At 49.5% G+C, this 24,583-nt stretch overlaps 1 protein-coding gene across 1 annotated transcript in view; it reads right to left on the bottom strand.

Annotated features, from left to right (window-relative positions):
- Window positions 1–23,870, bottom strand: part of LOC119160292 (uncharacterized) — a 61,784-nt gene extending 37,914 nt beyond the window's left edge. Inside the window, exon 1 of the mRNA XM_075890891.1 lies at window positions 23,717–23,870. Within this exon, the coding sequence (XP_075747006.1) occupies window positions 23,717–23,833 (117 nt within the window). The 5' untranslated portion in view covers window positions 23,834–23,870. The remainder of the gene's footprint in view (window positions 1–23,716) is intronic.
- Window positions 23,871–24,583: the final 713 nt, after the last annotated feature.

The raw sequence follows: 24,583 nt of genomic DNA, 5'->3' as shown, positions 1-24,583 counted from the left end.
TGTTCGAGTGTGTAGAGTGTGCATAAAATAGAGTAGAGTGAGATGAGGACAGGGTTTTTTTGTTTTTTAAGATTGTACAGAGCCGTAACCACACTGAGGGAGTCCGTATAAATTACTGCTTTTTGTATTTGTGATTTCTTGATGTGTTTAGCCGCCACAAATATCGCGTAAGCTTCCGCTGTGAAGATACTTGTACCTGGATGTAGAGGGCCAGCATCCGAAAAGGATGGGCTGACAGCAGCGTAGGACACAGAGGAGTTAGACTTGGAGGCATCTGTAAAGAACTCAGGACGTGTGTATTTGTGTTGAAGTTCCAGGAAGTAGTTTCGGATATGGGAAATAGGTGCATGTTCTGTAACTTCTAGAAAAGACACATCGCAGTCTATAGTCTGGCATTGCCACGGTGGCGGGTATGCTACACGAGCCATTAAACTGTGTTCAAGTGAGACTCCAGTTTCCTCAGCTAGACTCTTCAGGCAAACTGAGAAGGGCTGCTTCATCGAAGGCCTGTTTTGAAACAGAATTGAGCTCGACAAATCATTAATAGTAGAGTATGAGGGGTGCTTCTTGTCTGCTTTCACCTTAAGGAAATAAACAAAGGACGTGTAAGTTCTCTGCAGATGAAGCGACCACTCATTTGACTCAACATAAAGGCTTTCTATGGGGCTGGTGCGAAAAGCACCCGTAGAAAGGCGGATGCCCAAATGGTGCACGGGTTCCAGCATCTTCAAAGCAATTTGAGTCGCAGACTGATAAACAACGGCCCCATAATCTAAGCGGGTGCGAATGAGGCTTTTATATAGGTTCATGAGACATTGCCTGTCACTACTCCACCTAGCACGTGCCAACTCTTTTAAAACATTCATGGCTTTTAGACATTTTGTTTTTAGATACTTGATGTGCGGTACGAAGGTCAACTTGTTGTCCAAGATTAAACCTAAGAATTTGTGCTCCGTATTAACAGACAGAGGTTGACCGTTCAGTTCAATGTCGGGTTCTGAGTGCATGCCTCTCTTTCGGGAGAACAAGACACATGTGCTTTTTTGTGGGTTCAGTCGGAATTCATTTGCTTCTGCCCATTTAGAGACCTTGTTCAAAGCTAGCTGAACCTGCCGTTCACACATTGCCAGGTTGCATGACTTAAAGCCAAGCTGAACGTCATCGACATATGTACAATAGAACATATTGCGGGGGATGGAAAGGTGCGAGGAATTCATTTTGATAATGAAAGTGTACAAGTACACCGCCTTGTGGTACTCCCGTTTCTTGAACAAATAATTGGAAGAGAACACTTCCCACACACACACGGAATGTCCGATTGGACAAGTAACTCTCGATTATGGAAAGCATTCTACCACGCACACCCAGGTGAGACAAGTCTCTTAATATGCCAAAACACCATGTTGTGTCGTAAGCCTTTTCGATATCGAGAAACACCGAAAGAAAGTATTGTTTGTGGACGAAAACGTCTCGGATCTGTGCCTCGATACGCACCAGATGGTCGGCGGTAGATCTACACTCTCGAAGCCCACATTGGTATTGGTCAAGCAGATTGTGTGTTTCAAGGAAAAATAAAAGCCGGTGGTTTATCATTTTTTAAAAAAGTTTACAAAGGCAGCGGGTTAGTGCAATTGGCCTATAACTTGAAAGAGAGGAAGGGTCCTTGCCCTGTTTCAAAATAGGGATAACAATGGCTTCTTTCCAGGAAGTAGGTATGGTGCCAGAAAGCCAGATAGCATTGTATAGGGAGAGTAAAGTTTTTCGCGTTTCAAGCGGCAGGTTTTTCAACATTTCATGCATGACATGGTTGTGGCCTGGGGCAAAATTACTGCAGGAATTTAGTGATGTTTGTAGCTCAGCTAAGTTGAAAGGTTGGTTGTATGCCTCGTATTTTGTACACTTGTATTCCAGTTTCTGCTTTTCGATTTTTGCTTTGTATCTTTGAAAAGCTTGAGTATAGTGTGACGAGCCAGAGACCTGCTCGAAGTGTGCACCGACGAAGTTCGCCTGATCTTCCAGGCTGTCACACTGTGTGTTTACGAGTGGAAGTGAATGCACTTGTCTTCCTGCTTCTCTACCAACCATGTTCCAGACTTTAGCTTCTTGGGTATATGAATTAATCCCCGATAAAAACTTGTGCCAGCTTTCTCTTCTGGCCTGCCGACGCGTTCTCCTGGCCTGAGACTTCATTTTCTTAAAAGTGGCAAGATTTTCGGCTGTCGGTGAGTTCCGAAGCACCTTTCATGCTTTGTTTTGCTGCCTGCGTGCATTTTGGCACTCTGAGTTCCACCATGGCACAGGTCGTTTTCCATGATGTCCATTCGTTTGTGGTATGCTTTTTGTAGCTGCATCAATCAGAGACGCTGTAAAGTCGTCGACAGCCGCATCAATGCTTAAAGTGAATATGTCGCGCCAGTTTAAATGAGTGATGTTATAGAACTGTTCCCAGTTGGCTTTGCTTAATAGCCATTTTGGAACCTGGGGCGGGCATTCAGTTGATGTAGGTGTGCTCAATACTACGGGAAAATGGTCACTTCCGTAGGGATTAGTGATAACTTTCCAGTGAAGTAGAGGCACAAGCGATGAAGATACTATGCTTAGGTCTATTGAGGAATAGGTATTGTTAGCGAGGTTATAATTGGTTGGTTCTTTTCGATTCAGGAGACACGCGCTTGAAGAGAGAAGAAATTGTTCAATCAGTCGACCTCGGGCGTCACAACGAGAGTCACCCCATAGCCTGTTATGTGCATTAAAGTCCCTAGAACAAGATAGGGTTCGGGAAGTTCAATCTATCAAGGACTGAAATTCATGTTTGTGTAGTTGAAAATCTGGAGGTATGTATATTGCCACGTGCCATGCCGTTCTGCGCAGCTGCCACTATAGAGCGACAGCCGTCGCGTCATTTAGATAGGCTAGAGCGGACTGCGATTAACTTCCGATGGGCCCATCGTATTAGACAGTGCAGTATCTGATGATAGATGTGCGCATGTTCTGTGTTGTCTTTTCAGCGCTTAAATAACTGGCAGCGCATAAGCTGTGGGCTGTTCTTTTGGTGGAACGGCAACTGTGCATAGGCAAGCCGCTCCGATCCTGTTAGTTTTCCTTTTGTGTCCTAAGCGTGAGGCACAAGTACGCCTCCTTACTAATAAACCTTGTCTTCCGCACCGTCGTCTTCTGTGGCTTCTAGTGACGACGACGCACGTGACATCTGGTGGAGGTGCTGGGTATGTTCAGTAACCCCTCGCGCAGCCATGACACCAGTCCTAACCAAGCAAAGGAAGACGACCAGAGAAGAAGCCGCCGACAGCTAGGACTTCCCCCGGAGCACGGCCTCCTTCCAGAAAAACTTTCCGCCACGAAAGAAGCCAGGCCTGTCAAGATGAGTGAAGCCCAGTTGCCAACAGCCGTCGTATTGCAGCAACCCCGTGAACCCCCTAAATTCCGCGGAACGCAGTGCGACGACCCCGAGGACTGGCTGGAACAGTTCGAGCGCGTGGCGGCCATCAACAAGTGGGTTGACGAAGCGAAGTTGCAGTGGGTCTACTTCACACTGGAAGAGTCTGCGCGTACCTGGTTTATCAACCACGAATCCGTGCTTAGGACGTGGGAGGACTTCAAAGGCAGCCTTCTTCGGACGTTTTCAAGCGTCGCTCGCAAGGAACGGGCGGAGAGGCAGCTGCATTCACGCTTCCAGCTGCCTAACGAGAGCGTCGCTGTCTTCGTCGAAGAAATGAAGCATCTCTTTGGTCGAGCAGATCCGGAAATGCCAGAGGAAAAAAAACTTGGATTCCTTATCAGAGGAGTGAAGGAAGAACTTTTTGCTGGATTAATGCGCAATCCACCGCAAACTGTCTCCCAATTTGTAACGGAAGCAGCCGCCATGGAAAAGATTCTCGATGTGCGGCGGAGACAGTATGGACGCCCTGCTCCGGTAAGCGGTACGTCGCCAGTCTAGCTTAATGCTGTAACCTTCAGCGACCTTCGGAACACCATAAGGGCTATTGTGCAAGAGGAACTATGGAAGATGTTCCCGAGTTCTTGTCCTCAAGTGGCGACCTTGAGCGATGTCGTCAGACAAGAAGTTCAACAGGCGCTGGGAACCGGACCATTAGTTCCACCAAGCCAGGAGCCTGAGTGGGCTCCACGAGGACCACAAATCACGTCGTACGCCGCTGCCGCGCGCAACCCGGTGCGCCCCGCCCAACCGACGTACTCTCCACCGCCACGCCCACAACCAAATGTCTACCGACCACCTGCCGAGAGAGCCGTCCCTAGAAAGTCCGACGTGTGGAGGACTGACGACCATCGCCCGCTGTGCTTCCACTGCGGAGAACCTGGCCACTTGTATCGTAACTGTTTCTATAGGAATCTCGGATTACGTGGATTTCACGTCGGCGCTTCACGTCCGCAACCTGGTCAAAGGCCAGCTGAGATTGAAGACTATTTGCAGCGACAAAGTTTGCCAGTGGGCCGCCGCAGGTCACCGTCGCCTTCGTCTCGCCGTTACCCATCGCCACACCCTGCCAACACAGGAGCATCACGAAGAAGATCCCCTAGCCCTCATTTGGGAAACTAAAGACGGCAACCAATGGAGGTGTGGTTGCTGCCCGGCGCACCCCTGAAGAACCTCCCCCGCCCGAAAGTCCCAGTGGAGCAACACTACCTGCAGCATGTGAGAAACACGAGCGACATACCAGCACTAAGTTCCGTTCAAGCCGCAACAGTACACCACGACAGACCTGCAACGCCAAGGTAAAATCGACCGATCTGGCAGTGAAAATCGACAACCGGGACGTAATTGCGCTGGTTGATACCGGTGCTGACTTCTCCGTCATGAGTGCGGTGTTCGCCGACCAGTTGAAGAAGGTGCTGACTTCGTGAGAAGGCTCGCAGGTACGAACCGCAGGCGGTCACGTCATAACACCAAAGGGAAGATGCACAGCTCGTGTGGATGTGGAAGGGCATACGTACCCTACTGTTTTCGTCGTCCTGGACCAGTGCTCTCGAAACGTCATTCTCGGTGCGGACTTCCTTTCGGCAAACAAAGCAATCATAGATCTTCAAGCGCAAACAATCACCCTGTCACCAGATACGGGCGTCACGCGAAATCCAAGTCCTGCGTTATCAGCGGCGCTAATGATTCTCGACGAGCACGTCACTATGCCACCACGCTCGAGTGCTGTCATCCCCGTGGGCGCTGACTGCTGCATCTGCGCGGAAGGTTTGGTCGAGGCCAATCAGAGTTTGCTCTTTGAAAAAGGTTTGGCTATCGACAGAGGAATCGTTCACATCGTTGAAGGAACCGTCAGTGTACTAATCACTAATTTCTGCTCGGAATATCGTCACCTTGCAATGGGCACCACTGTGGCACTATTCGAGACCATCCCGGACATAAGCGATGTACTCACGATCGACGACACACTCCATCCTCGTACACACGACGTGTTCTTTAACGTGAATCCGGCGTTGCCCCTGGAAAGACATGAAAGGCTGCGGAAACTGCTCTATAGCTACCAGGATTGTTTCGCCACGTCACCCAAGATCCGCCAGACAACGCTTGTAAAACATCGCATCATAACTGATGAAAATGTGCAACCAAGTCATCAATCGCCGTACCGTGTGTCCATGAAAGAGCGCGAGGCAATCCGGAAACAGGTACAAGAAATGCTTCACGACAACATCATTGAGCCCTCCCAAAGCCCGTGGGCTTTCCCTGTAGTGATCGTGAAAAAACGGGACGGCACTCCAAGATTCTGCGTCGACTATCGCCGACTCAATAAGGTAACGAGAAAGGACGTTTATCCGCTCCCTCGAATCGATGACGCCCTCGATCGTCTCTGCAATGCCAGATACTTTTCATCTGTGGATCTAAGGACTGGCTACTGGCAGGTGGAAGTTGACGAAAGGGATCGCGAAAAGACGGCGTTTATTACACCAGATGGACTATACCAGTTTAAAGTCATGCCATTTGGACTTTGCACTGCCCCGGCAACTTTACAAAGGGTAATGGACACCGTATTGGCTGGCCTGAAATGGCAAACGTGTTTGGTGTATTTGGATGACGTCATAGTCTTCGCTCCATCTTTCGAGGAACACATCAGCAGGTTAAAAGTGGTACTTGATGCACTTAAGGCTTCAGGACTTACGTTAAAGCCCGAAAAATGCCGTTTTGCCTACGAGCAGCTGAAGTTCCTCGGTCACGTCGTCAGTTCTGCCGGCGTTCTACCGGACCCAGAGAAGACAGCTGCAGTTCGAGACTTCCCGCAGCCCCGCGAAAAGAAGAGCCTCCGAAGCTTCCTCGGACTTTGCACGTACTATAGGCGCTTTGTCAAGGACTTCTCGCAGGTCTCTGAGCCCCTGACACGTCTAACGAAAGAACACAGCCCGTTTGTGTGGGAGGCACCCCAAGAAGAAGCGTTTCGGGAGCTCAAAAGACGTCTTCAAGCGCCCCCCATTTTGGCCCACTTTGACGAGAACGCGGCAACAGAAATCCACACTGACGCCAGCAGTGTCGGCCTCGGAGCCGTTCTTGTTCAAAGGCGGGATGGACAAGAACACGTCATCGCCTACGCCAGTCGATCTTTGTCTAAGGCAGAGTACAATTATTCCACGACCGAAAAGGAATGCTTGGCAATTGTGTGGGCAACTTCCAAATTCCGCCCATATTTGTACGGCAGGCCTTTTACCGTCATTACCGACCCCCATGCTTTATGCTGGCTTGCGAACCTAAAGGATCCATCCGGACGTCTCGCAAGGTGGAGCTTGCGGCTCCAGGAGTTCGACATATCGGTAGTGCACAAGAATGGAAGAAAGCATTCCGACGCAGATTGTCTGTCTCGAGCCCGGTTGAGCAACCACCACCGTGTGCAGACGACGATGCCAGTTTTCTGGGCATGATCACCGCTTCCGACTTAGCCGCCCAACAACGGGCCGACCCTGAACTGAACTGTCTCATTGAACATCTTGAAGGAAAACGTATGGAGATACCCAAAACTTTCAGGCGTGCTCTTCACACATTCTGCTTAAAAGACGGTGTCCTTGTGAAAAAGAACTTCGACTCTAGGAAGAGCACCTACCTTCTCGTCGTGCCGTCGTCATTGCGTGAGGAAATCTTGCAGGCGTCACATGACGAACCAACCTCCGGGCATCTTGGGTGTACACGAACGCTTTCGCGGATCCGTGAGTGTTACTACAGGCCGCGCATTCTAGAAGACGTCAAGCATTACGTACGGACGTGCCGAGAGTGTCAACGCCGCAAGAGACCGCCAACAAAATCCGATGGACTACTCCAGCCACTTCAACCCTCAACAAGGCCCTTCGAACAAATCGGAATGGACTTTCTGGGACCCTTCCCGACGTCTACCGCAGGAAATAAGTGGATCATTGTGGCGACAGATTACCTGACTCGCTACGCAGAAACCCGCGCCCTTGCTCGAGCCACTGCTGAAGAAGCCGCCAGCTTCTTCGTTCACCAAATTGTCCTGCGCCACGGTGCACCTCAGGTCCTTATCACTGACAGAGGGACAGCCTTCTGTTGCGAACTGATGCAAGCCATTTTGCGGTACAGCCACACCACTCATCGCCGAACTACCGCATACCACCCGCAAACTAACGGTCTCACAGAACGGCTCAACAAGACCCTGGCGGACATGATGTCGATGTACGTCGATGTCGAACATAAAACATGGGATGAAGTGCTCCCATATGTCACCTTCGCATATAATACGGCCACCCAGGAGACAACCGGGCAGACACCATTCGCTCTTGTTTACGGACGGGAAGTGACAACGACTCTGGACGCAATGTTGCCGCACCTAAACGAAGGCGACCCGAACCCGGACGTAGCGATATTTCAACAACGCGCTGAAGAGGCCAGGCAGCTGGCTCGACTGCGAACGGCAACCAAGCAAGCGACGGATGCCCGACACCACAACCTGCGACACCGCCATCAGGAATACACACCCGGCAAACAAGTTTGGCTATGGGCACCAGTTCGCCGACGAGGCCTCAGCGAAAAGCTTCTGCGGTGTTATTTTGGCCCTTACAAAATTGTTCGTCGCGTAGGACCACTGATCTATGAAATCGTCCTGGATGATGTGACAGACTCCCAGCGTTGACGTGTGCGGTCCGAAATTGTTCACGTCGTGCGTTTGAAACCCTATTATGCGCGCTAGCAGACATGTGCGCTTGTTCCTCTATTTTTTTGTGAAAACTTCAGTGCCTCATGACTTCAGTGCTTGCTTTCAACATCGAGGCGATGTTTTTTGAAGGGGGGAGCAATGCCACGTGCCATGCCGTTCTGCGCAGCTGCCACTATAGAGCGACAGCCGTCGCGTCATTTAGATAGGCTAGAGCGGACTGCGATTAACTTCCGATGGGCCCATCGTATCAGACAGTGCAGTATCTGATGCTAGATGTGCGCATGTTCTGTGTTGTCTTTTCCGCGCTTAAATAACTGGCAGCGCATAAGCTGTGGGTTGTTTTTTTGGTGGAACGGCAACTGTGCATAGGCACACCGCTCCGATCCTGTTAGTTTTCCTTTTGTGTCCTAAGCGTGAGGCACAAGTACGCCTCCTTACTAATAAACCTTGTCTGCCGCACCCTCGTCTTCTGTGGCTTCTAGTGACGACGACGCACGTGACAATATAGAGGAAATGGTGACGAGTTTGCTTAGAAGCACCACTCGAACAGCCACTGCCTCAAGAGACGTTTGGAGTTTCAAGTGTTTACATGCTAAACCTTGCTTAACTATAACAGCTACACCTCCAGATGATGCCACGGCATCATCACGGTCCTTTCGGAAAATAATGTAACTGCGTAGAAAGTAGGTGTGTTTAGATTTTAAGGGTGTTGCCTGTACACACAGCACTTTTGGTGAGTGAATGTGTAGAAGTTCTTGGACATCGTCGAGGTTTGTGAGAAGGCCTCTGACATTCCATTGTACGATCTGTTTTTCCATATTTGATGCAAAGTGGTGCTGTGTGTACGGAAATGAAGTGGCTGTTCAAGTGGGAAGTTGTAACTTAAGTAGCAGGGCCGTCGTCGGGCCCTGTTATTGGTTTCGTGGTTCTGTTAGCGTGCTCTAGGGATCCACGCTGCATTTCCGGCACCTGAGGTACCGTGTTTGTGTCCATTGGCTCACGTGAAGCACTGGACGCCCGTGTACGCGAGCTGCTGTGGGGTATTTGCGACCTCACCTGGTGAGACGTGGTCGGTCGACCCGACGACCCTGGAGTCGCCTGAGTCTCTGGCTTGGTAGGTGGAGCAGGCTTGGCTGCTTCCACCACGGGGGCGGCCACCACACCCGATGGCTCACTTTGCGTGGGCCTAGGTAGTGGCGGAGGGTGATGCGACGCTGCCCCCTGACGCGCCGCATCAGCGTAAGTTGTGCCGTGAAAAGCCGAACACCTTCGGCGTGCTTCCTTGAAGGAGATATTTTCGCGAATCTTCAGTGTAATGTCTTTTTCTTTTTTCCACTGTGGACAAGAACGTGAATATGACGCGTGGTCTCCGTCACAGTTTACACAATGTAGGGTTTCATTACATTTGTCAGAGATGTGGCCTTGGGCACTGCATTTGGCACAAGCAGGTCGACCACGACAGCTCTAAGGGCCATGGCCGAACCTTTGACACTGGTTACATCGGCGGGGGTTTGGTATGTAGGGTCTGATCGGTGTCTTCGTATAGCCAGTTTCTATTGTTTGTGGTAGTTCACTGGTGGCAAAGGTCAGTACCAAGTGTTTCATGGGGGTTTCCTGATTGTTCCTTCGGTTGACGACTCGCTTCACATTGGTCACATTCTGTTCTTTCCAGCTCTCGAGGAGTTCAGCCTCCGTCAGGTCATGCAGGTCTGTGTCAGAAACAACTCCACGTGCAGAGTTCATGGATCGATGAGGTGTTACGCTGATGGGAATGTCGCCGAATGTTGCAAGGTTCTTTAGTTTGTCAAATTGTATTTTGTCACGGAGTTCTAAAAGAAGGTCACCGCTAGCCATTTTTGTATCTTTGTAGCCATCACCTAATGTGGCTGTCAGGGACCGCGATACTATGAACGGGGACACTGTTCTGGCTGTTTTGTTGGGCTTCTCACTGTGTACAACATGATAACGAGGGAATACTTCTTTGGGTCGGCTGAAAAAGGAAAATTCTTCGGTGAGTACGCGCTTTGAAGCGGCACGATCATTGAGGAGTGGAAAGCTTCTCTGCATGATAGAGAAATGTAATTCAGTAACGATGGCGGCCACCTACCACGGAGCCCAACGAGGGGACGCTACAAGGTTCATGAAACGCGAAACATGCAGACGCCAGCTGTACACCGCTACGATAACCTAATGCGCGTAGGCCAAGGTTGGCTAGTTGCACAAGGTTAACCCAAGCCACCCATGAAAATGGGGAAGTAATAGAAGAAATTAGAAGACAGGATAGATTTAAAGAGGAGAAAAGACGAAGGTGTGGGGGAGAGAGAGATAGGAAAAGGCGACTGCCGATTTCCCCTGGGTGGGTCAGCCCAGGGGTGCCGTCTACGTGAAGCCGGGGCCAAAGGGGTGTGTTGCCTCTGCCGGGGGGGCCTTAACGGTCCAATCACCCAGCGTTGGCTCAACCCCCAGGATCCCCTTTTCCCCGGACACGGCAAAGCCACGCACGGCTAGGCGTGGGAGGGAGTAGAAACTCCCCCGTTAGCTCGGGTCCGTATGTTCAGTGGAAATAGACAAGGCTTTTGGTCTTGCACGAATTGGGCGAATCGTCGACTTCTTCTCTCAAGTCTTGACTCGCTTCCGGCGGTGGTTGCCCTCCAGGAGCCAGGCAGTGGCACCACCCTTACCAGTTATATTGCCACGACATAGTGACTGCATTCAAATAACGCGCCCATCACCACGCGCACAGAGACATACATGGGCGCCGTCTAGTGTTGCGCAGAGACGATGATGATAGCACGAGAACCCAGCTGGCCCCTGCTGATGTGTGCCACGCGCTTGGGACTCTTCTTGAAGAAGTAGAAGAGGAAGACATCTTGCCGTTCTGCTGTAACGTGCTACGACCATAGTCCCTTTGAGTTGTGGGCACAGGTTCGCCCTTTAATAAATACGTTTTGTTATACCCCGAGTCCTTCAACATCGTTACATTTCTGGTGGACGTGCTGGGTAATGAATCAAAGCCCTACGAACGCAAGACAGCGTAGCCCCGACCACCAGCCAATTGATACTGCGGAGCCGACACCTGTGCATCAGAGGACCAGTCGCCGTCTTCGAGGTGATTCACCAGAATTCAGCCCACTCCATTTTGCGCCAAGGGGAACTCAGTCAATGGACGCCGCCACCATGACAAGTCATGAAACACCAGCCCAAGTGGTGATAAATCAGCCTCACCAGCCACCAGTATTTCATGGCGACTCGTATGAAGACGTAGAAGATTGGCTGAACCTCTTTGAGAGAGTGGCACGTTTGAACGGTTGGGACGAGAGAGAGAAGCTCCGCCGCGTATACTTTGCTTTGGAGGACTTCGCAAAGACGTGGTATGAAAACCATGAAACCTCCTTTATGACCTGGGATGAATTTCGGCGACAAGCTCTGGCGACTTATGCCAGCGCGGATCGCAAAGAAAAGGCGCAGGCTGCGCTCGAATCCAGGAACCAACTCACCAACGAAAGTGTCGCAATGTATATCGAGGACATGATCCGCCTGTTCAAGCGCGCAGATACCCATATGACCGAAGACAAGAAGCTACGCCACCTTATGCGTGGGGTGAAGCAAGAGCTATTCGCTGTTCTCGTCCGCAACCCACCACGAACAGTTGCGGAGTTTCATACGGAAGCGACAGCCATAGAGAAAACGCTAGAACAGCGGGCTCGACAGTACAATCGAGACATAAACTATGCACCTGCCAATGTCTTCTCTGGGCGCCAGCGAAGTGACATGGACGCTCTGCGAGAACTCATCAGGTCGGTGATCAGGGAAGAGCTCAGCAAGTTGCAAGCACCTCACACTACAGCAACACTGTCTGTAGTCGACGTAGTACGAGATGAACTGAGGCAGATGATACGTGAGCCGGAGTGTGCGCCACAGCCGATCCAACGCATCCCAACGTACTCTGAAGTACTCAGACAACCCGCGGCGCACACCAATGCAGCAGTTACGATGGCCTCTCCTTGCCCACAAACGGTACGCAGCGCACCTCGTCCACTGGAACCGACGGCTACCTACCTGCCACGAGCCCGTGGTGTAGCTCGCTACGTGGATCAAAGGCCCCGGAAAAGTGACATCTGGCGTGACCATGAGCGCAGGCCTTTGTGTTTCCATTGTGGGGAAGCAGGTCACCTGTATAGGTTCTGCCCTTACCGACAGGCAGGATTAAGGGGCTTTCCGTTGTACGCACCATGCCCTCGAAACGGTGAACGGCCAACCGAAATCGAAGAGTACTTGTCCGCGCGCCAGAGCCCACTCACTCCACGCCAACATCAGCCAAGATCGCCGTCGCCCAGGCGTTACCGATAACCCAGCCCACGTGCTTCTTCCGCACGGTCTGGGCACCGTTCTACAAGCCCACACCAGGAAAACTGAAGCAAGCGACCTGTGGAGGTGAGGCCGCTGATAACGACAGTTGCGAAGATTCTCCATTGCGGTTTCAAGGTGACGATGCTATGTTTACAGAGGATAAGCGCAGCAGTGCGAAGATTACTTCAGATTTGCGGTTGAAAATAGACGGATACGAGCTGAATGCTTTAGTTGACACCAGCGCTGATTATTCGGTAATGAGTCACAAATTGGCAAAGAAACTGAAAAAGGTTGTAACAAAATGGAGTGGGGCACAGATACGCACGGCAGGTGGCCACACTATTACACCGCTTGGCAGATGCACCTCAAGGCTCGAAATGAGAGGCTTTACTTACGTTGCTGACTTCATCGTGCTGCCGGACTGTTCAAGGGAGCTTATACTAGGAATGGATTTTCTGCAAGCCAATGGAGCCATAATTAATCTGCGCAGATCCAGTGTAACGTTTTCGACAGAACAAGCTATGTCGGTGGAGGAATCGGAAAAGCGACGTCTTACTGCTCTGCGCGTTGTTGATGATGACGTCACAGTGCCACCTCGCTGTAGTGTAATGGTGCTTGTTGAAAATAAGGCATTTTGTGACCACGAAGGAATAGCGGATGGAAACGTAGAGCTATTTTTAAACAAAGGAATTTGCGTGGCAAGGGGTGTTGTTCACTTAACGAATGGCCGCTCAGTTGTCCTCCTTACGAATTTTGGGAATGAATGTCAGAACATCGCGCAAGGTATGGCTATCGCCTATTTCCACGAGTTCTGCATGGCGACTGAACTATGCAGTTTAGCGACAACGCCAACCACTCCACAAGAGACCTGCAACGTCGACGCATCAGTTAACGTCAACCATAGGCTCCCAGAATATCAAAAGAAACGATTGTTTGCCCTTATAAAAGAGTTTTCGGACTGCTTTTCAACGTCCTCTAAGGTGCGACGAACGGCTATTGCAAAACACAGGATTATAACAGAAGAAGCCACGAGACCGATTTACCAACACCCATATCGAGTATCGCAAAAGGAAAGAGACGTCATCAAGAAACAAGTGGAGGAGATGCTTTCAGATGACGTGATCCAGCCTTCCAGCAGTCCATGGGCGTCTCCCGTAGTGCTTGTTAAAAAGAAAGATAACAGCCTTCGATTCTGCGTCGACTATCGGAAACTGAACAGCGTAACGAAACGGGATGTATACCCTCTGCCACGTATCGATGATACACTCGATCGACTACGGAGTGCGAAATACTTCTCCTCCCTTGATCTCAAGAGCGGATATTGGCAAATTGAGGTGGATGAGCGCGACCGTGAAAAGACGGCATTCATAACCCCAGACGGACTCTACGAATTTAAAGCGCTTCCATTCGGCCTGTGCACAGCGCCAGCTACGTTTCAGAGAATGATGGACGCTGTCCTCGCGGGACTGAAATGGCAGTCCTGCTTGGTGTACTTGGATGACGTTGTCGTATTTTTCGCTACATTCGACCAACATCTAGACCGACTCCGCACAGTATTAGAAGCCATTCGTTTAGCAGACTTGACTATCAAGCCAGAAAAATGCCACTTCGCTTTTGAAGAGCTTCGATTCCTCGGACACGTCGTCAGCTCCGACGGCGTTCGGCCAGATCCCGAAAAGACAGCTGCCATCACGAAGTTCCCGACACCCAAAGACAAGAAGTCAGTACGTCGCTTCCTGGGTTTATGCGCGTACTATCGGCGATTTGTGGAAAATTTTTCGAACATTGCTGAACCACTTACTAATCTGACAAAAGACGAGGTGCCCTTTAGGTGGGAAAGTGAACAACAGGAAGCATTTGATGAGTTAAGAACACGCCTGCAAGCCTCTCCAATCCTCGCCCACTTCGATGATACTGCCGAAACTGAAGTTCACACCGATGCGAGTAACGTCGGCCTCGGAGCCATTCTAGTCCAGCGGCAAAACGGCCAAGAAAAAGTGCTAGCGTATGCCAGCCGCAAGCTTTCGAAAGCTGAGACAAATTACTCTGCAACCGAAAAAGAGTGTCTCGCGGTCATTTGGGCCATAAGTAAATTTCGGCCGTACCTCTACGGTAGACCATTCCGAGCAGTAAGTGACCACCATTGCCTGTGTTGGCTGGCGAATCTTAAGGATCCCTCCGGCCGACTAGCAAGATGGAGCCTTAGGCTACAAGAGTACGATGTTACTGTGGTATACAAATCTGGGAAAAAGCACAGCGATGCCGACTGCCTGTCATGCGCACCAGTGGAGACGAGTGAGCCGGAGGAAGAAGACTTCCCGTTTCCAGGCGTCGTCCAGGCATCAGAAATCGCTGAACAACAACAAAATGACCCCGATTTGCTGCCGCTTATACAGCGTCTCCAAGGACTCAACGTTAAAGTCCCGCGCACTTTATCCAGAGGGCTCCCTTCGTTCTGTCTTCGGGAAGGGGTCCTTTACAAGAGGAACTTCAAGCCTCATGGTGACAAGTTTTTACTCGTTGTACCTGCACCTTTACGAAACGAGATTCTGCACGCATGTCACGATGAGCCAACATCTGGGCACATGGGTGTCAGCCGTACATTCTCCAGAATTCACCTAAAATACTACTGGCCAAAACTGTTATCATCAGTTCAGCGCTATGTGAAAACTTGCCGTGAGTGTCAAAGACGCAAAACTCCATCCGTGAAACCTGCAGGCCTCCTCCAGCCAATAGAACCACCGCATGCCCCATTCCAACAAGTTGGTATGGATCTCCTAGGCCCGTTTCCGACATCGACTGCACACAAGAAGTGGATAGTCGTAGCCACAGACTATCTCACTCGCTATGCTGAGACTGACTCGCTGTACACTGCAACATCTCTTGAAGTTGCCAAGTTCTTCATCAACAACATAGTCCTCAGACATGGTGCACCCAGCGTGGTAATTACAGATCGTGGCCCAGCTTTTACTGCAGACCTAATGAAATGTCTGATGCGAATGACCCACACAGACCAGAGAAGAACTACAGCATACCATCCTCAAACAAATGGCCTAACGGAGCGCTTGAACAGAACTCTGACTGATATGCTTTCAATGTATATCGACGTCGAACATAAACTGTGGGATGAAATATTGCCCTACATCACGTTCGCATATAATACAGCCGTTCAAGAAACAACGTGAGTGACACCATTTGAACTTGTATTCGGCCGAAGAGTCACCACTCCACTGGATGCCATGTTACCACTGAATGATGAAAGCAGCAATCCACCTGGCCTAGACGACTTTCTGCAAAGAGCCGAGGAAGCACGACAGATGGCGAGATACAGAATACGCCGCCAACAACGTATCGACTCCTATCGGTACAATCAGCGTCGTACCGAAGCGCATTTTCAACCAGGTGACAAAGTATGGATATGGACCCCAGTGCGTCGCCGCGGACTTTCTGAAAAACTTTTTAGCCACTACTTCGGGCCTTACGAAGTACTCCATCGTGTAAGCGATGTAACTTACCAAGTCAGATCCGCTATACACGGGAGCTCAAAACGCCGCAACCCTACAGAGGTTGTACATGTAGTCCGGATGAAGCCGTACTATGAGAGATCACCGGAAGACCAGTGACGCCTACGCCTACCACGAATCTATTCATTGCCTGACGCATCGGGACGATGCGTGTGAGGAGGGGGATTATGCCACGACATAGTGACTGCATTCAAATAACGCGCCCATCACCACGCGCACAGACATACATGGGCACCGTCTAGTGTTGCGCAGAGACGATGATGGTAGCACGAGAACCCAGCTGGCCCCTGCTGATGTGTGCCACACGCTTGGGACTCTTCTTGAAGAAGTAGAAGAAGAAGACATCTTGCCGTTCTGCTGTAACCTGCTACGACCATAGTCCCTTTGAGTTGTGGGCACAGGTTCGCCCTTTAATAAATACGTTTTGTTATACCCCGAGTCCTTCAACACCGTTACAATATCACCTACCAGCAGAACCCCTCTTCCTGCGTCTGTGTGCCTAAATGTTTTACGAATAACCTTGTCGACTTGGAACTTGAATCTATTTATTCGTGTGTGATGGTGACTCTTACCCCATTCAAAAAATAAAACGGACCACTCAGCGCACTCAGCGCACATCACGACCCCGTGACAATATACTGTTCCCCCAGACTAAAAAAAAAAAATGTAACGTTCGCAGAACTCATTAGCCACGCTCTAAAGACTGCAGGCACGGACTCCCTTCTGATTGTGGGTGATTGCGACGCTCACAGTGCTCTCTGAGGCGATGTTCGTGAGGAAAAGTAGGGACGCAAGCTAGCGGAACTTGCGTCTACGCTGGGCCTGACACTCCACACAGACCCTGCAAATCCAACGTGAGTGGGTAACTCTGTGACCCGGGATACGTGTCCGCATAGCAAAGTGAGCTACTGTGATATACTTGGTTTTCCATGACTGAAAAAATCGCACTACAGGTGCTGCGGAGAACGAATTGCTTGTACTGTCCACTCCATTTCTTGTCTCCTCCCTAACCTCGTCACGAATTTAGGGAGACAAGAAATGAAGCAGACAGTACCAGCGATTTGTTCTCTGCAGCAACTATAGTGGAATTTTTTTCAGTCACGTGTCCGGACCTTAGCTTCTCCAAAAGCATTAGACACGCAGAATGGGTCAACACCGAGGAAACAATCAGCAGTGACCACTGCCTTATCACCACCACTGTAAAGACTAAACCATTGGTAAGACCACACACAAAATCTAGGCTCCCAGACTAGACAAAGTTCCGGCAAAACTACATCACTTCCACCTCCATACGTGAGCAAAGATGCCACACGTGGGCACATGAATTGGTTATCCACCTTTGATCGACTGAAACTGAAATTAAACGCTCAGCGGTGGTGGAAAACCATCTTCTGCTCCTCTGGGAGGTGCGGCACAGCCTCGTTCGCTGATGGCACTGGCAAAAGCGTAACAAAAATCTTAAAATTCTTATCTCCGAGTTTACCCAATGAGCGGCAGAGTATGTGGCACAACTTGCCGACTTGAATTTGGCGGACCGTTGTAACACGGTGGCCAGGCAAATGTCTAGCCAGAGCGCGTGGCACCTCTTCCGTGCCTTAATGAACCCGACTCAAACCAGCACCGAGACACGAGAACATCTCCAACGGTTTATTCATAGCTTCGATGAACATACCTCAAAACTAGCGTGTGAACGACGCAATCAGTACCTGTAAACTCAACAGGACCCCCAAGGGCCCACGTACTCGTATGTAGGTTCAGAGAACACGAAGCTCGATCAGCCGTTCCAGCTGTACAACCTTAGGACGGTCATTGCGAGAATGAAACGAGGAACTGCACAGGGCCAGGATAATATCAGCGTGAAATTTCTCGCCAATCTTTTGGACCTCACCGAAAAATCGCTCCTCGCTTTCATCAACACAATCTTGCTTCGTGATGCATGCCTTCCATTCGAACGGAAGACCTCGCTGGTAACTTTTATTCCAAAAACTGGTAAAGCCTTCACACAAATAACATCTGCCCCATCTCCCTCATGTCCTGTGCGGGAACACTGATGAGGTCAAGGGCGCGGAACAGGTTGTCTGCGTTTTCGGAAAACGAAAATGCAATTGGTGACACAATGTTCGATTTCCGCCCGTAGAGGTCCGCACAGCATGTTCTACTTCAACTCGGCCGAGAAATTCTCAACCCTGTCGTATACTTCCTCAACGATAAGACAGTATCAAAAAAAAATTCTCTCAGATTGACAATCTTCATCCAAATACAAGATGAGAACATGGCCCCTATCGGCTATGTGCACGAGAAGGACTACACAGGGCGCGGTCATATCGCCATTGCTTTTTAATCTGGCCGTGATGAGACTCCCGGCTCAGCTGCCAAAGGTCAAAGGTGTCCAGCACGTGCTGTGCGTCAGTGACATAACCATCTGGGCCAAACATGGATTGGTAGGAGACATTGAGGCCAATGTGCAGCATGCGGTGGAAATAGCATATGCCTACGCCTGTCGCTGCGGTCGTCAATGCTTCCCGTCCAAATCCGAATTTGTGCACATTGGTCAATCACCTGAGTGCACAAACGAAATTCAACTATCCCTGCCTAGCAGCCCCATACTAGAACACGATGAGATTCGCGTGCTCAGTCTCTTTACCTACACACAAAAACGAGTTGATACAATCATAGCGAAACAGCGAAAGGTGGGGACAAGGTTGGCCGAACGGTCCACCGGGTTTCCAACAAATGCGGCGGGTAGCGGTGCAAAGACGCCTTGCGACTGGCACATGCATTCGTCACCAGACGAGTACTCTACTCGGCTCCGAATTTGACGAGAACCTGCGCGAAATTTACGAGAACGCCCTGGAGGTTATTTCCAGGAAAATATACAAGAGTGTATTCTATATCTCCTGATAACCACTTCCAACCAGCACCTCATAGGCCGGGGAATGGTAAATAGTTTCGCTAAGCTTCGGCAGGCACACTTGAGCAATAAACACACAAGAATTTCACAAACGACGTCGGGACGCCGCCTATTAGCTCGGCTACACATACACCACGCAACATTGACTGAAGAGCGCGTACGCATTCCAGAGGTCTGGAGATACGCCCTACACGCGCGCCCTTTTCCCACTAACATGGCACGAGAGCACAATAGTAGCAGGTGCCTTGCGCAGGCGGAGGCACTGGCCCACCACTATGGGATCAAACACGGAAGTTTTTACGTGGATGCCTACGGCCCTGGCTAGGGGGGGGTGGTACGCAGCAGCAGCCGTCCACCAAAACATGGCGGTGAATGGTTTAACGCTCAGAGCTCAAAACATAATAACTGCGGAATAAGTCGCCATCACGCTAGCCACCACAGACCTGGCTTCACGCGTCATTATCAGTGACTCGAGAGGAGCATACAGAAACATTCAACAGGGGTGCATTCCTCACCTCGCGCATCGCATTCTTCAAAGTGGCAATTACGTCGGGGCCCCCGCGTCCCGTAGGATCATATGGGGTCCTGCTCACATAGGCCTCGAAGGCAACAAAACGGCTGACGCCGCCGCCCGTGCACTCAGTCTCCGGCCATTGCCTTTCGACCTTTTCGAAACAGAGATAGAACCCAATGGGGCCTTCACTTTTTGAGAAATTACTTAATTCTACCAATTCAGCCATGTAATTTATCCTAAGCCCCGTAAGGGCCTTACAGAAACTGAGGAGTGCACACTCTTACGCCTATACACCAATACACTGCAGGTGTGCCCCGCCGAGCTAAAACACTTTGACCCTGCCGGTACAGGAAAATGCCCACACTGTGCGAAGACGTCTCCTGACATTTAACACGTGGCATGGACATGCCAAGCAACACCGAACCTCGCCCTAAAACAACACACCACCCAGGATGGCTCTGAGGTGGCCCTGCTCGGCTGCTCCGACCTGGCAAGCCAGAAGGCCTTGGTCATCCAAGCCCGAGTAGTGGTGGTTGCCAATAGAATCCTGTACTGAGGAGCCCACCTAGTGATTTTGACGGGCGGCCCTTTCTGAGCTTCTCAAACTTGCTCCTATTTCTGCAGCAATAAGAGTTTTTAAGCAAGCTAGCAAGCACGCATATTTCTTCATCGTGGCCTGCTCCTGCATAAAAAGTTGCTCAAAATGTCCAACAAGTGTGTGGAGGATACCACGCTTTTACAAGAAATGACGAAGGATATAATAAGGAATGCTTACCTACTGCACATCTCTTCGTTTAAGAGGAATCAGTCATTAGTTTCTGTCTTGGCGCCGGTGCACGTCATGGAGAAGAAAGTTCATAACACCACCTCTTCAAAACTTCGGTCTTTAAATATCCGGATCAGCTGATCTTTCTTTTTTCGCCTCTACTCTGGAGACAGTCAGAAATTTTTACTACGCCATAAGAGAATTTATCGGTCAGAATAAAAGAATATCGAGGTAAATTATTCATTCTTTTAAACATTTCAAAACTAATATTCTGTAATTGTGTTTGTTCTGTGAACTATGCCTAGTTATACGACAAGTGGTGTGAAGAAACACTGAAAAAACTAACACTCGGCCAATCTCCTGCATTGGGCAAGAGCCATGAGAAGAGGAGAAGAAGAAGAAGAAAATATGATTGTTAATGACACAGTGGGTACCCAGCAGTGTGCTTGTAGCACTTCAAAGAGTGTTTAAAAAAGGCTCTGAAAGGCAGCTCTTCCAATTATCGCTGTGAATGTGCTGCGCGTTCCGCGCTGGCCTGACTTTTTTTTTTGCTTCACGCCGTTTCGAGCCAAGTACCTTCTTGTGTGCCTTCAGCCTTGGGAACAGCAGTCCTCCGGGGACTGCATAACTACCCATTGGCAGGACTCGTCGGTGTTTCCCACCCACTCGCTAGACTACCGAAAAAGCTCTACTGACGACACCTTGCAGCATACGTCGCTCGCTACGTAAGGTCATGTGGAGACTGTCAGTGAGGCGAGACACCACCAACAAGAGCAGCAACCTTCCTATATTCGATAGGATGACCTCGCCGACAGCTCCAACTAGTCAGTATTGACCTACTGTGACAATTTGGTACATCGACTGGCGGAAATAAATGGATCGTCATAGCTATCGACTATCTCACCCACTACGCATAAACAAGTGCCCCAATAGAGGCTGCGCCGCAGAGGTGGCGCAGAGGTGGACGGATCGACAGACAGAGAGACAGACAGACAGACAGGCAGACAGGCAGGAAGCAGGCAGGCAGCCTCCATCGTCTCCATCAGCGACGCTGCGCACTTCAGGTCCAATGTCAGCAATCACTTTTTGTAACAACCCCGCTGTTGTCTTTTCTCTTGATTGTTTAATATTGTACCCCTCCTCTCTGTGTAACGCCTGACGGCATTGAGAGTAAATAAATGAAATGAAATGAAATGTATTTTGTTGAGGACATTGTCCTGCGTCATGGCGCTCCCGAGGTCCTCATAACCAACAATAGTACGACTTTTATGCCAAGCTGACTCAGGGGAACTAGCGGCCAGGCCATCACATACCATCCACAGACCAATGGCCTCACCGAGCGTCTAGACAAAACCATTGTCGAAATGCTGGTCATGTACATCGACGCCGCGCACAAGAGGTGGGGTTTTACTCTTCGGTACATGGACTTCACATACAACATGGCCATGCTTGAAAAGATGTAGATGACATCATACTTGTTCGTGTACGGAAGAAACCCGGCCACGAAGCCCGACGCCATGCTAGCCAACGGCACCGAAGAAAACTTTGACCAGGAGGTCAGAATGAAATGCTTTTGTTTCGGTTTTAGTTTTGTTCCAATAAATAGTGTTCTGTTACATTTCTGCTCTCGAACGAAAAAAAATATTCCGTAACTGTTGGTAGCATTTTAGGAGCCAAGCTCCTAAAGCCGTGGGTATGACCCTTCAAGTTCGTGCATGACTGCCTAGTTCAGTGACTGACTTAGCAGATGCGGATGAGTGGACAGACGAGTGGACAGACAGACAGACAGACAGACAGACAGACAGACAGATGGACGAAAGGACGTACAGACAGACAGACAGACGGACGGACGGACGGATGGATGGACGGATCAATGGATGGACAGACAGACAGTTGGACGGACGGATCGACAGACAGAGACAGACAGGCAGACAGGCAGATAGGCAGGCAGGCAGGCAGGCAGGCAGGCAGGCAGGCAGGCAGGCAGGCAGGCAGGCAGGCAGGCAGGCAGGCAGGCAGGCAGGCAGATTCTAACTCATACTACATTCAGGGTGACAACTTATCTTGATGTTGGAGCAAAGGCCACTCTACACATTGGGGCTTCTTCGCAAGTAGTACACCAGCTTGCGGCTAATTTCAGTTTTGCACACACGCATCATTAAAGAGCTTATAAGTTATATTATCTAAATATGTGAATCAGAGATTAGTTTCGATGGTTCCGCGGACATTTTAGTGTGCTATTTCAAGAGTATTTTTGTTTGAGAACGAGACAGTGCGTTTGTGGCCGCCCATGTTTACTTTGGAAAATGGGTGTACTGAAAATTTTGGGCGGTCTAATAAATGGAAAGAAAAAGTTTGCAAATGGAACAGTAATTGTGTTTTACCTACGGCTTCCCGCGACTATTTAAGTCATATTACAAAGAAAGTACCATTTTTTGCAGCAATAGAAATGAGAGAAGTACCAGTGTAGTAAGTACAATATTTTGGCACAGAAGCAGGCATGCACCTCGGTTCAGTAGCATCCAAAGCGCTGTGAAGAAAAGTTATCAGGAAGTTTATTTGTTTTCTCGTTATCGAATTACGATTTTTTTTTGCAGGTTCAGTGCTTTGTACCTAGGGAGTGAGCATGATCCCAGAAGCAGTATGTCATCGATTGTACTTTCAAATGTGGGTTCTGACGCTGTTCTAGCGAAACAATCTTTAGTGTCGAGAATCCCCTCTCCACGATGACCATCATGATAGGCGCACGATAGTCCGCTTTCGTCTATGCAAACATTTATGGTTGCAAATGTTTTTGTTTTTTGTGCCATTTCTGCATATTTTAGGAATTTCTGCTGGAGATACGAGCTACTATTGCAATAAAAAATACGAACTACGGCTCATGTTGCATGGTCGCTATATTTTAGGATTGCTAAAGATTTCCGTGAACCAAAAAACGAGTGAAAAAAAAACTTTGGTACCACTACAAAAGTAAATAATGAATGACATTATGGTTCCAACCACAAATATCGCTTCCTGAAAGAATGTGTGGCCGCGCTAGTTGGTTCACAAATTTAAATCTTGATAGCGCAAAATCGACGTTAACAGGAAGGAACACAGAAATTAAAACTCTGTCCTGTATTTCGTGTTCCTTCCTGTCTTCGTCAATTTTACGCTACCAAGCTTTACGAATATAGTTTTTTGTTTTCTTTTCGTTGCTACATACCAACCTCGACGTTACTATCTACGTTGAGCGCAGAAAAACTCAGACAACTCACGCGCCTGCGTATCAAGTATAAGCGAAGGAACGACCGCAGTCACAACAATGCTTGACAATGTGACATGTAATACCAAACAGGTAACTGTAGGCCAACTGAGCGCCAATTCACCGACGAGGACTTAGCGAGAGGGTTCTTCGACGATACCTCCGACCTTACAGTGCTAAGCTTGATTGAACACGAAGCATATTAGAGAAATCTGAAGGACACCAGTAGTAATCGAGCACCGCAAGCGCTGCGATAAACTGTTTACCGTCTGGGTGAGGGCAGAATTTTCTGGGCTGCTTTCTTGGGAAGTCCTCATGGACTCCTCGTCGGCATTCTTGTTGTTACCTGTGCCTTCACATGACTGCTTTTTGGGAGCCGGCATCGCCTTACACGATGTTGAAGTGCGCCTGGCACGTGCCTCGACCCTGCGTATGGCAGATACGTGAATGAACAGGGTGCTCTACGAAGAGGAAACTTTTGTTCATGCAAGCTGATTTTGCGCATACAATCTTGCTACTCACACAGCAGTAACTGTAGCTTGCATTAAAACTACATTCTCAAGACGTTCATAATCTACAACGCCAATTTCTTTTACCTAGAGGTATAAATACTTAAACAGCATTACAGATTAGGGATTACCAAAAAGAATAACATTGGACGGCTATTACTTTTGAAGAGCAGACATTTAGAAAGAAGTTACATTGGAAAAATGATTTAACTAACGTTTACAAGGCGTCGTTTTGTATTGCTACACGGCTTCTGTGTGGCCCTACTTATCGTAAAAACTTCATTTTAGGGGGGACGCTTCTCTTAGTCTAACCTTGTCCTGCGTCAAGCGTAACCAAGAGAAGGCAAGACAAGATGAAAGGAAGGCAGTATCTCTCGAACACTATAATAGACGGTGCTATCTGATAGACGTACACACAAACTGCAGTTGGGTGAGAATATTTTAGATGGCGCTCTACTGCTACTCTCCGATTGGCTGCTGCGTGGGTTGTACCTGGGTTCGCTAAAAAGGAGGGCCTCTCTCTATTTCCTGGATGGTCACCGTACGTTGCAGATCGTTGGCGGGGCATAGACGAATTGAAGTGGAGGCCCTCGGGGCTCGTGCTCGTCGCGAGACCGACAAAAG

The sequence above is a fragment of the Rhipicephalus microplus genome, chromosome 3 (assembly GCF_043290135.1).
Source record: "Rhipicephalus microplus isolate Deutch F79 chromosome 3, USDA_Rmic, whole genome shotgun sequence".
Classification (NCBI taxonomy): Eukaryota; Metazoa; Arthropoda; class Arachnida; order Ixodida; family Ixodidae; genus Rhipicephalus; species Rhipicephalus microplus.
The sequence above is the reverse complement of the archived record's forward strand: the minus strand, read 5'-3'. Positions and strand labels throughout refer to the sequence as shown.